The sequence below is a fragment of the Adiantum capillus-veneris genome, chromosome 14, assembly GCF_014529385.1.
Source record: "Adiantum capillus-veneris isolate H3 chromosome 14, ASM1452938v2, whole genome shotgun sequence".
Lineage (NCBI taxonomy): Eukaryota > Viridiplantae > Streptophyta > Polypodiopsida > Polypodiales > Pteridaceae > Adiantum > Adiantum capillus-veneris.
The window spans coordinates 128,301,728-128,315,402 of record NC_140944.1 but is presented as its reverse complement, the minus strand read 5'-3'; the positions used below and the strand labels follow the sequence as shown (position 1 = coordinate 128,315,402).

The 13,675-nt window shown below is 42.9% G+C and overlaps 1 protein-coding gene across 8 annotated transcripts in view; it reads right to left on the bottom strand.

Annotated features, from left to right (window-relative positions):
• Positions 1-355: 355 nt before the first annotated feature.
• LOC147443106 (uncharacterized) overlaps positions 356-13,675 on the bottom strand; it is a 50,636-nt gene continuing 37,316 nt past the window's right edge. For 2 of the 8 annotated variants that reach the window (XR_015190234.1, XM_086529030.1), the window contains 2 exons: positions 2,818-2,917; positions 356-557 (listed from right to left, as the gene is read on the bottom strand). Coding sequence is in view for 4 of the 8 variants with exons in the window: in XM_086529030.1 (XP_086385156.1) it covers positions 528-557; positions 2,818-2,917 (130 nt within the window). In the remaining 4 variants the exon portion in view is untranslated. Of the gene's footprint in view, positions 558-584; positions 1,257-2,817; positions 2,918-3,470; positions 4,745-4,815; positions 4,973-13,675 lie in introns of those variants that run through there. The other 6 variants (XR_015190235.1, XM_086529031.1, XM_086529032.1 and 3 more) reach the window with 4 other exon arrangements.

Genomic DNA, 13,675 nt, shown 5'->3' with positions numbered 1-13,675 from the left:
CCTTGCCATGAAAGAAATCGTCTAGTTGATTGACTATGCCAAAACTGCACTAAAATCTATCAAGATAAATATTTTGATATTGTAATCTATCTTGTCTTGAAAAGAAGTTGAATCCTTCATTTATATTGAAGTCTTTTAAATTGAAATATTTCCTGCTAATTTTCACTCTTTGTAGTTGGTGCGAGTTCAGTGTTGTTGCATGCAACAATTTACCTTTCAATCTCAAAACATCGCATAGCTCATATGCAAGGCTTTGTTGTAGCTCAATAAAGTATTCCATGATTGTGGGCACTTTAAGAAAGTGCGCCATGTGTACATAAAATGATTTATATAATTATGCGAGCAAACAAAAATATCAAACCAAAAATACTATGGAATAGAAGTCCCATGATCGATCAATACACAAGCTCTTCCATAGGTGAGTATAAATCTAGTAATCAATGGATTTAGATACATGTGTATAAGGAGCTTGAAGTGAGAAATATCATGCTTTCGCTTCTGGTTTGTCCCAAGCATACGTTGTAATCTCAACCATCGACATTTTGAATTCGACCAACCTGTAAAGTTTGACATAAAATTTTCTTTATATCAACCAAATTGTGACTTCAAGTTTCTTGGTTATTGGAAAATTGCATCTAATTATTTTGTTAGAACCTCTCTAAACCATGAGACAATTTTTCCCATAAACTTTAGTGAACTTTAGTGGGTTGCTGATGGTTCTTTCATTTTCATAATTTATTTTTGGACATAGATAAGGTACAAAAAAAAGTAGTGTTTTGCCCATCCTACTAAACTATCATCAAAATTGCTATAGCCACGCTCATTACTACCACTAAATACATGTTTCTAAGGCCCCTTTGGGCCCTTACATTTGTAAGTAGCCATTGATCATGTCAAAAGAATCAAAAAGCTCCCACCTAGGAGAATGTTGGGCACAATAATGAAGTACAAAAACAACATACATGAAAAAATTGGGTTCCACATCATGGCATTTCGAATCTCTTAGAAAAGATTCAATATATAGGCAAATTTAGAGGTTAGACATTCAAATGAGCTACAGAGTTTACACACTTGGCCTTCGAAATTAGTAATCTTGAGAAGGCTATAGTTGTCAAGTTAGAATGGCTCTTGTTCTTGTGGGACTCAAAAAACACAACCAACATTCTATAGTTAACTATATGGAATATTAGGAGCCTCAAAGCTAAAGGAAGAATAGTTCCAAGTTATAGAAATCCACCTATTGCCGTAAGATTTTACTACAGCCACAAAAACATTAAAAAAGTATCAAATTTGGCCCAAAAAATAGGCTTTAAAAATTCCAATAATAATTTAGTTATACATTCAGATCCACCTATTACCATTAAAGTTTACTACAGCCACAAAAGATATTTTTTTAAAAAATCATCAATTTTGGCCAAAAAAAGGCTTAGAAAATACCAATAATTTAGTCATACATTTCAAATTCAACATTTACTTTTCCTTAAAAGAATAAAAACATATAGGTTAGTGATAGGCTAATCCTCTAGCCATCTAAACATCACAAAAACGTGTTTAAGAGTGTGTAGTTGCAAATTCTAAAAATGGTCAAAAACAACACACGTTTTTTGGCACAATTTAGGTTGAGAAATGATTTACAAGAATAACATTAAAGATGAAATTGTTAACACAAAAAAATGCCTTAGTTTTCTTAAGCTCATAAGCCCACTTTGTGGATATATAGTGCTAGAGATTTCATTTTGAAACTCCTCAAATAATTCGAGAAAATTGGTCACTAGACAAAACATAAAATAGTCTTAGGCTATATAAGTGTCCCATTACCTATCTAGTGTTGAAGAGAGAGACGATGCATTGACATAGCTTATATTTTTATTTCATAGTACAATATGGTGTATCACAAAAATCAAAAATACAATGGACTCAATGGAAACACATCCAATGTCCTGTAGCCTCCGTCTCAAAAGTTTGAAACGTGTTACTCTCTATAAGGGACATGATTGTATGCCTTTTCTTATCTCTAAAATATAATTTTTCTCTACTCTTGCTCGTCTCTAGTGTATAATAATTTAGTGTTGATTTTTTTGCAACCACCACTCCACTAACTACACTCCATGATTCTAAATTGATTCTTTAAAGGGTCTATAGTGGCTCTCAAAAGGCAATAATGCACACAAAGGTGTTATGGGATTGTGCTAACACCGACATGTCGCAAGGGTTAAACCATAGCGGGTGGGCCTAAAGCCACCACTAGGCCACACTCTCTCCCATGGTCTCTGTTAGACATGGATCCATGTCTTGTGTGATGCTGACTATGTTCAGAGCCAAGACTATCAAGTCGTCCGTCTGCTATGCTATTTGTTTCCATGTACCATATGCCGATGTTTGATGTTCTGAGTATGCAACAAGCAACCCAAACCATCTTTGCCCTCCGATCTTCCTCTATCCGCTTTGGAGGCTGGATTTTTTAGCCAAAGGTGTCTCACACAGATGCAAGATGCACACGTCATGCACTCACTACTTGCATCACTTGATCATCATCACAAATGCATGAAATGCATCAACAAAGCAGAGCGTTTCCTCATCAGACTATACATCCAAAGCATCTTTTATAGCTTTGATCTCTTCTTTAATATGCCAAGAATTCAGCCAACCAAACCTCATCATCATCCTTGGATGAAACATTCAAGATGCATATCAACAACTTTGCCTTCCATATGAACAAAGCACATTCACACATTGCCCCAAGCAAGCATGTAATTCGTTGGAACATTATCCTGCAAACATTTGAGGGATCTCTTGGGCAAGTTGTAAGTTATTTACCCTTGTGCATCTTGGTCTGTCAATCAGCAAGATGAGCATATTCAACCCCTGAAGCAGTACATATTGGCCTCTTAAGGCAATCCACCAAGTCCAGTCACCACTGCAGGAATCCATTTCCCCAACAAATTGAATTCTACGCGTTGTGTTTTCAATTTCACAAAGCTAAGTAGTAAGACTTCTTTAATGGTCCTTAAACCAAGTTTCATGACATATAGACACTGTCAGGCCCATGCAATCAATTGGCTCACTATTATCTCCTCTCACTCCATAGCTAAGAGTCTTAACTTTTTTACCCAAGGCTTAGTTAACCTTCACTATTAGCACCCACTAGCTAATTGAAAAACTAATCTATAGTGCATTATTGTTCATTCTCTGATAGAGCATACTCGACTACCCGACAAATCGATGTATAAATTGTTCCAAAATCAAGTTTTGCACCCTATGCCTGTTTCAATCTGTTCTTGGTTTGTACATTTCCTCCATGCCCTTTTGTCTCTTCAAAAATTTTGTGCAAAATGATGTAGGTTTAGCTACTATGTTTTGAAATTGCAATTCATCCAATGTGAGCTTCACGTGCTCCTTACGGCTGATATAACATGTGGTTATAGAATATTAAGGGGTGCTTGATTCTTAAGTTCATAGTCTTTCTTCACAAAAATAATCCAAAAAGGACGTGCAAGTGTTAAGTAGTGGTAAAGATTCCAAGCACTATATCATACAAGCTTTCAACTCGAAGATAGCGTGTATATATGGATGCCCTTTGAGGGCTTGTGTATTGTTTTCTTAAGTGAAAAAATAGCTATAATATTCTAATTTTTTTCAAGTAAAAGGTTTGCAAGAGACCAATTGACTTAAACATTAACAGTAATTTATGATTCACCAACATCTAAAGAATAATGTCCATATCGATGGGAGTGTTAGAGATGGGACATGGCAGCAACACATGATGCATACGAGATAAAGCCTTGTTTAGCAAATGAGTCAAAACAAAAATGCCTAGTTTCTTATCCCAAACAAGCTTGACCTAGAAATTGCATTTGAATGGCTAGATTTGGATCTTGAACAATCATGTCCTTGCAATTGCATTTGAGATCTTCTAGCTGCTTCTCTCTTCTTCTCTTAAACGGGCCTACAATATACTTAGCATTTGAGGTTTAATGCAGAGCCAGTGCTACTTCAAGAATCATCAAAGGGCACCAAAAAGCAAGGTGCGATCACTGGATGGTGAGATGAAATTTCTGAAATCAAGAACATGCTTTGTAACAAGGCGTCCAGAGACAGAAGTTGGCACTACCTTCAATCCAGTTGTGGAGAGAGAGAGAGAGAGACCATAGATTAAAGAGGGAGAAAGATATGTGTACAAGTAGAAATTTCAAGGGTACTCCACGGGCTGAAACTCCCTCGGCATATACCTCCCTTTCTTCCGAAAGGGAGTGCCAACAAAAGCAACTATTTTGTTTGCGTTTATTATAACCGACATGGGATGCCTCCACAGCTTTCACAAAAGTGCTCTGCTTTCATAGAATGGTGCAGTTTTTAAACGGTAGAGAGCATATATCGCATGTTTATGGAAAGATGAATGCCTCTCAATATCCTTCAGTATATGACCCCGTTAACAAAATTGTTTTGAAGGACTTGATCTCATTATGATGCTGATCTAAGGATTTTCTATGCTTGGCATTGTGCCAATAATGGCCCTTTTCCCCACAATGATTGCAATGCCGATCCACCTTCAAGGCTTCCTTTTCAGCATGGCTCTGATTTGAATAGTTGTTGCTTTTTTTCTTACCCTCTTGCTTCTTGTTATTGTTGAGAGAACAAGCCAAGGCTTCGGAGCCTAGCTTCTTCCCCGTATTGAACTACTCCTCTTGGTCCAACACCATTGGAACAATCTCGTCCCACGAAATAGTATTCAACCTGTTACAGGCTTGGACACTCAAGCGAGAAATCAATAGCAACACATGAATAGAAACTTCAAAATCGTTGAGCTTTACTTACAGAAAGAGCGAGAGTCGGCACGTCACGGCACGGCAGAGTTCCGTTCGCAAAAGCATTGGCCCCAAACACTAGCGCCCCTTGATATTTCTTTATTATTGCTCATAGCAAAGTACAAGTCTGGAGGGTCCTCTGCTCTCAGACTCGGCATCCAGATGCTCTGCAGAGTGAGGCCCCAAGGGCGCTTATAAAGAGTACAAGGGTTGCCCAAAAGCAGAGCCCCAAAAGCATCAGATACAAAAGCACTTTAACTCAAAAGCTAGCACTGGGCTCTCTAAAAGCAGCCAACGTAATTTGTGAAAATCCGTACAGCTTGCCACATGGCACCAGCAGCACAAAACGCGAAAAAATCCGTATTGTCCTGCCATGTCATCGTACGAAGTGCCACACCAACATGTGGCATGATTTACGAAAATCTTTTTCAGAGTTCAAGCTTTTGTCTTTTAGGGTTCTAGGCCCCATTGCTAGTGCTCGTAAATTCTTCAAGTTGGTCGGTTCAGTTTCCCTTGTCCACGTGGCCATTTCTGGTTACTTTTATGAAAAGTGCACACAGGTATTCTTTTGGGTACATCTTGGTTGTGATAACTCGTTTAGCATGCTCGTATGCGTTCTAAATGAAGTCTACACAGTACGTTGGAAAGGAACCGATAACACATGACGGTTGCAAATGGACAGCAATAAGGAAAATCAAGATATTAATCTTGGTTTCATTGAACCTCCTACTAAACCGTGTTCCGGTCAAGCAAACAACTAGATCCATGAAGGATGCCACTATGAAAAACATTAGTGTATCACCACTCTTGTTTTCGAGGACGAAATCACTTCTCCAAGGGGGGAGTAATGTCATGCCAAGGACATAAAGCCCGGTGGTCAAGGACCAAGCCCAAGGGGCCGGGGCCGGGCCCAGGGAGGGAGGTTGGGAGGATCATTCCAGGCAGTCCCACCAAGGGCTTTACATCATCAGCTGAATACGCAAGTCCTCCTGTGTGAGTGTGGGTCCTGCTTTAACTATTCTCTTTAGGTCACTTGGGCCCCATCACACGGGTTCCATAAGTTGGCAGGAACTTCTTTAAAAATAGATCCACTCGGCGAGGATCTGTAAGTTGGTGAGAGCCTCAACTTCTTCTACTGCTTCTAGGGTTTAGGCCCCTCGGCCGAAATCTGCAAGTTGGCTCCGTTCTTCAGTGGCTTGACATGTCAGCAGTTTGTCACATCCCCCCTTCTTGAAAGAAAGTAATCGTCCGCGGTTACAACATATTTGCAAAACAACTCAAGTTAATATATCTATATATATATATATATATATATATATATATATATATATATATATATATATATATATATATATATATATATATATATATAATTGGAGGATCATTCAAAGGGACAATCAATTTGCTCTTTTTTTTGGTAAGGAGTTGGCTTCTCCTTTCGGCTCTTTTGTTAAGGAGTTAGCTTCTCCTTTCGTCCAAACCGGAACTCTTGACATTTCGGCGTAGTAAGATTAGCCATCACACCCAGACCGCACTGATCTTCCACGGGGATCTTGATGCTCTAAAATTACATACCCAGGCAATCGTATCCAATTAGGAATATTCAGTAGTTGGCACATCACAATGTAACACAAATGCTCACATATACAAGTTACAAGACACTAGCCTGGCGAAGTAGGCGAGGCTAGGTAAAACCCAGCTAGCTCCTCGATTTGTACCTCAACAGAGAGTGAGACTTTAGTTGAGGTCACACCAGGCGTGCCAAAAATGAGAGCACCTTTAGCGCGGATAGTGTGTCATGCTCTCTACAGTGGGCTCTCCTCAGTGCAATGTGCGTGACATCTCACTCAAAACAAAATGAAAACAAAGGAAACATTAGATAACAGCTATTCAAAACAGAGACACAGCAACAGAGCAGAACATATGGACTCGATTATCTCAAAGAACAGATGAAACCAGCCCGTAGGGCGGTAGGCGTTGGCTTTCACCCGAAATTCTTTACTTTAAACACACACACAGAGCACTTTGCAAAGAGAACCTGCGACGGGAGTTAACACTTGAATACACACACGGCTCGGAAGCTAGAATGCTCCGAGCAGACACCGACAACCTGTAGGCCCCAAAATTGGCGCCCCTTTCGGTATTTCTTTATTCTTTAGGAGGGTAAATTACAAGGTAAGGTCCTCGGAATCCTTCACGTGTATCCACCTAGATACCATTTGATTTGGCCAAATTTCGGCAGCATAACAACCCCAAAACTTGCGCGGAACCAATTCCCCTGCTGGAACTCGCTTGCACTGTCGTATACCCTCTGATTCCTGTCCAAAAACAGTAAATTCAGCACGCTGTATTTACTGGTTTTTGCCCTGTTTTCAGCCCCAAACAGTCCCCTAACTGTCCTTTGCCAGTGGGGCACGATTCCCAATGATCCTGGCGTCCGTATGGCTGAAAAACAATCAAATTACAGCGCATACACAGCGCTGATTTTGCACCTGTACGGTGAGGTTATGACCCTCACCAGTGCCTGCTTTGGAGCAGCAGTTAGCTACCCCTGTTCCTGCTCAAGGAGGCTCTTGCCTCAGCACAAAAGCATGAACCCACACAACTGTACATCAGTCAAATGAGTAGCCCTCTTGTGGGGCATCACATAACTGCACGTAGGGGAGAAAGAGAGCAGTATGTAGCGTGCGGGGCATCACTCCCGTCACCATACTGTGCATAGAGGGCAAGGTAAGCATTCCATAGCTTCTGTACCTGTTACAATCCGCCTGTGGCTGAAAATGGCGCCCCCTTTGATGATATGCAGCTCGTTTTTGCCTCCCAGAGTGGCAGAATCGCTCACAAGCTGACACGTCGCCCAGTTTCCGAGTTTGGGCTTTCCCTGCTAAAAATATCTCAACTGGTGCGTCAGTTGACTTCGCGGCAGAGTTGTAAAGTGTTCCCCTAGTCATATCGAAGGTAATGACGCGAAAACATTTCGTGGCCCAAAATAGCAGTTCCCTAAATTTTAGGAGATGCTTCCGTTGGGCTCCCACTGGTCTTCTGACCATCTATCCTCATTGGGACCGCATCCAAAAGTGCAATGTGGCCCAACTGTCGGATACTTTTTGTTGGTAGTCCCACCTTGACTTTACGCCTTAATTGAGTTCACTTCCTAGTATCCACCAACTTGCTAAGTGCGACGGGGGGACCTATATGATCTTGCTCTGAGCCTAGACATCCTCTTACCATACGAATTCCAGTGCCGACCACTTCCCGTCTGCGGGCGAATCTACCGTTCACATTGGCCATACAATGTCCGACCGTTTGCTACTTCAAAAAGAGGGTCTCAAAATAAATAAAATAAACCCCATTGGAAAGAAACCAACAACCAAGGTTAGCAGTTGCCACATCTCTGTGACATGGTTAATAACTGCCACGTCCTCGTGACATACCCCCCTCTTGAAATCGCAAACGTCCTCGATTGCATACCATAAATACACGCCACTGATGATCTTGTGCTATTAACACTCTTTTATCATCGCATGTATCCGCAAGAAAGGTCGTAACATACATAGATACAAATGACTTAATGAGGCCTTCATACTTTTGCCATTTCCATCTATGGCACTGAATTCATATGTACATTTGATGTACTAGCTCTATCATTACCCCTCCTTTGCACACGTTGGGTTGGGGCATAAGTAGGCTGTAACCCAAAGGCTTCAAGGTAAAGCTGCAATACATTTGGTGACTCTGACAGTTCATGCTCTTCCATCCACTTTGCATCCATAGGCGGATAGTTCTTGAACCTCACCAAATAGCGTCTTGCAACTTGTCCTTTAACTTTTCTGTTCTTATGTGCCAAAACTTGCTCAGGTACCAGGATCTCATCAAGTTCCTCAACATCTGGCTGATCCTCAACTGGCATATCTTCTGGCACATCACCCACGAAGGGTCTTAGAAGACTCACGTGAAACGCATTATGAATCTTCCAAGCATCAGGCAATTTCAGCCTGTAAGCCACATCGCTGATCTTGTCAAGCACTTGAAAAGGCCCATAGTAACGCATGCTGAGCTTAGGAAACAGCCGTTCCTTGCCCTTCATCTTCTTTAACCTTGCCTTTTCGAACCTTAAGAGAACCCAATCACCAGGTGATAGTAGCAATTCACGACGGTGACGATCAGCAGCCTTTTTCTGTTTTGCCAGAGTCTTCTCCAAGGCAACTTTAATCTTCTTATACATCTCATCCATGTTCTCAACATATCGATCTGCCTCAAAGATCTTGTCCTTTGTGTGCAAAATGGGAGGAACCTTTTTGCCGCCTTCAACAATCTCAAAAGGTGCTTTGCCAGTAGACGAATGCACCGTATTATTGTACGCATACTCAAGCATAGGCAAATATTGTTCCCACTTGCCCTTATTATCTGACACATAACATTTCAGCAGATCTAAGACAGTAGAATTGGCCTCTTCTGACTGTCCATCAGTTTGTGGATGAAACGAAGACGAGAACTTGAGCGTAGTACCCATGTTCTCAAACAATCCTCTCCAGAACAAACTGGTCATGCGAGGATCACGATCACTGATAATCGATTGTGGCATACCATGGTACTTAAACACATTGTACATGAACAAGCGTGCCATCTGATCAGATTTTATCTTCTTCCTGACAGGGATAAAATGGGCCTGCTTGCTGAACCTGCAGATAATGGTCCATATACCATCATTCCCTGTTGGCGTCCTTGGAAGATCAAAGATAAAGTCCATAGCAATGCTTTCCCATGGCTTATCCGGAATCGGCAGTGGTTGTAACAACCCTGGTGCCTTTTGCCTGTCAAACTTGACCTTTTGGCAAACTATGCATGCTCGCACAAAGGCATCCACATCTCTCCTCAAGGTAGGCCAATAGAAGAACGTCTCTACCGCTTTAACTGTTGCATCAATGCCACGATGCCCGGCATACGGTGGGACATGACTCTCTTCCATGACCTTTTGTCGCAGTGGCCTAGTGACACAAAGTCTGCCATGCATCATCATAAAACCATCTCTGAGGAGGTAGTGCTCGTGATGTTGCCCCTCTTGTAACTGTTCAAAGATCCTTGCAAAATCTTCATCAGCAGTATATTGTTCCTTCATGTCATCTAACTCATGATGATAAGGAATTGACACAGCTGAAATTTGTGGCTTTCTTGATAACGCATCAGCCACAACATTCTTCTTGCCTTCCACATGCATAATCTGGAAGTGGAACAAGGAAAGAATGTTTGCCCATCGTATATGCTTTTCGGATAACTTTGACTGTGTCAAGAAGTATCGCAAGGTCTGATGATCTGTTTGGACAACAACATCAGCACCTAAGAGGTAGTGCTTCCAGCTAGAAAGCGCATGAATCACGGCCAAGAGTTCTTTCTCATAGACTTGCATAGTCCTCTCTGGCCCTTGCAAAATTCGGCTTTCATATGCTACTACCCGTCCATCTTGCATTAGCACTGCTCCGATGCTACTGCCACACGCGTCACACTGGACCACAAATGACTTCCTAAGATCTGGCAAAACAATAACTGGATCTGAAGTCAACTTTTCCTTTAAGAGACTAAAAGCTGAAATCTCTTTTTGGGTCCATCTGAAAGTGACCTCTTTCTTTTGCAATGCGTGAAGAGGCGATGCTATCTCTGCAAAATTTCTGATAAACCTTCTATAGTAGGAACACAATCCCAAGAAGCTTCTGACATCGTGCACAGTCTTCAAGTCTGGCCATGTCTTGATAGCTTCGACCTTTGCGGGATCCATTCTAACACCATCCTTTGAGACTATGTGGCCCAGAAAGTGGATCTCTTCAAGGAAGAATTCACTTTTCTTAGGATTGACAAGTAACCTGTGACTGCGCAGCTCTTCGAACACAATGGTCAAGTGACGCCTATGCTCCTCTTCATTCTTCGAATACACAATCATGTAATCGAAGAATGTTCCAACAAACTGTTGATGCGAGCGGAAAATCCGGTCCATCATTCTGTTGAACGTGGCAGGAGCATTTGTTAGCCCAAACGGCATCACTAGAAACTCATAAAGACCAAATGTCGTTCTAAACGCAGTCTTGTGCACATCCTCTAGGCTTATACGAATCTGATGGTACCCACTCTTCAGGTCTATCCTGCTGAAAATTGCAGCACCCTACAAACGATCGAGAATATCATCAATGCGAGGAAGAGGAAACCTATTCTTGATGGTATTCTTATTCAACGCACGGTAATCAATACACATGCGCCATGAGCCATCCTTCTTCTGCACTAGGAGCACTGGGGAGCAAAAGGGTGAAGAACTAGGCTGAATCAGCCCCTTCTCTAATAACTCCTCAACCTGGCCCATAATCTCTTTCTGCTGCGCCGCACTAACCCTGTAGGGAGGTCTATTTGGTGGGCTACACCCTGGCACCAAATCTATCCGATGGTCCTCAGGTCTCTCTGGCGGTAATTGCGATGGTAATGAATCAGAAAAACAGTCACTAAACTTTTGCAAAAATGCTGACCTTTCTTTATCTAACACAGATAAATTTGACTGATCCCTATCTGAGACATCACGTGCAAAAATCAAGTACACAGAAAGATGATTCTTTATTACAGAAGTGATAGCAGAAGCAGATACAATAGGGACTGACTCTCCTTTAAGCTTTACATCCAAGATGTGAGTTTTGCCCCTATGCTGTACAGTGATCTTTTTGTTGTAGGCATCCAAGACTCCATGCACTCGGAACATCCACGGGATCCCCAACAAGGCGTCACAACCTTCCAGCGGCATGATGTAAAACTCTTCAGTGTCCACATACGACTGAATATGCAGACGCAGTTTTCCAATGATGGGAGTAACACACTCTGAGTGGCCAGGACATGCCAACCCTGCCTCTGCTGTGTACCCCATCTCTTCAGCTTTGATGCCGAGCTTCATAGCTAACTCTGGTGAGATAAAGTTGGCTTTGGCACCTGGATCAAAGAAGATGAGTGCCGTCTGATCCCTAACTTTACCCCATGCCCTGCATAACTCACTGGCATCTGTGTTGGGCCTGTCACCAACCATGTCTGGCACTAAACCTGCCGTGGGTTTAGGCTTCTTGCCTTTCTGGTCTTCTTTATCCTCTGAGTCAGCTGGCCTTTTCCTTTGTGGACAATTGATAGAAAAGTGACCAGGCTGCTCGCATATAAAGCATTTGTTCTCAGCCATTAGGGCCTTCTTTTCCTCGAGCGACTTGCGCACAAAAGGCTTCCTTTTCTGTTTCTTTGCCTGCGCTCCAGAAGTCCCAGCTGAATCCTTGTCCTTGGTGGCCTGTTCTGACCCCTGTGACGCATCAGGAGCCGTCTTCACAAAGGGCTTCTTCGCTGAATTTTTCTTTTGCTGCCCTCCTTTATCACTGCTCGGAAATCCACTGTCCTCTCCTTTCAACAGGGCAAGACCAGTGTTCGCAACTTCCATAAGCTGAGTAAGGGTAGCCACTCTATTCTTTGTACAGTAATCGCGAAGCCCTTTAGGCAGCCCACACAATACTTCTCTATCTGCTCTGTCAATGGCACAAATCTGTAGGAGGTCACTGAGAGTAATGCTTTACAAAACCTCCTATTGTACTCCAGCAAGCTCTTGCACGAAGCTGCCGTAAGCTGGTGCCAATCTATCAAGACATCGGCTTCAAATTCATTTGATAGCCAAGCAGATGCAAACATTTGCTTGAAGTAAACCCAAGTGGCGGGTGCCTGTCCTTGCATTAACAATGTCGTCCACCATGTAAGCGCATTGTCCTTTAAGAAAGTGGCAGCTTTCCTGACCTTCGAGGCCTCTGTAAAATTCCCTCCCGCATAAGCTGTATCAAACTGCTGGAGGAAAGTGAGTGCCTTTGTCTTGTCCTCGAAACCACTGAAGGTACTGAACTTTACTGCTGCACCACCCTCTTTGTAAGCCTTCGGCTTCTCTAGTGCCCCCAAATTGTCATACGGAATGGTCTACAACATGGGCACTGTACTAGGCATGATCGGCACGTGTTGGCCATTCACATTTTGCGTCAGAGGTGCGATATCTGGCTGCTGTCCAAAAAAACCAGCCATGCCAAAATGACCCTGTGGCACCCCAAACTGGCCCTGGTTGCCGTGGAAACCTTGCTGCATGCCAATAGTACCATACATGGGGTTTGGCATGATGCCTTTGCATACCCCCGAACACTGTTCCTGGCATGTACGGCTGACTTCCAGACACATAACCAGCCATACTTTGGAACACTGATCCACCCCCGAAATACCCAGGATGTACCGTGGGTGGTGGAAAAACTGAGTGCATAGCTTGGTATCCAGCTCCCTGTCCATTCAAGACAGCATGCTGGCTCTGAAAGGTGGCGGGCTGAATTGGCATAACCTGTGGAATAGGCGTTCTAGCCACCTGTTCAAGCACGGGAGGAACCTGCTTTGGAGCCCCCGACTCCGCAACATGCGAGTGTTCCCTTTCCTCCTGCGCCTCATGAAGTACCTGGGCTTGAGCTTCAACAAGCTCCGTACGCGGCGTAGGTTGCCTATTTTGCTGTTGCACTGGTGGCGCTTGCAAGAATTCCATAAACCTCGGATTCTGCACCAGCTGCGAAAAGACATTCACCGCGGCAACTAACTGAGTCTTAAACGCATCATCCTCAAGTTGCCCTGTCATAAAGCCCTTTACTACTGGAGGGACATTCACGTTGACAAGAGGTACAGACTGACGTGGCCGTGAGCTCTCGCCAATCTCAAAAACCATAGGAATCTCCTGCCTGTCCTTTGGAGAGGAACCCTCTTCCATAATTCCCTTCCCCTTGTCGGCCATAGTGTAATCCCCACGTTCTTGCACTGTGTGTCTTTACCCTGAACAATCCAGGCTCACT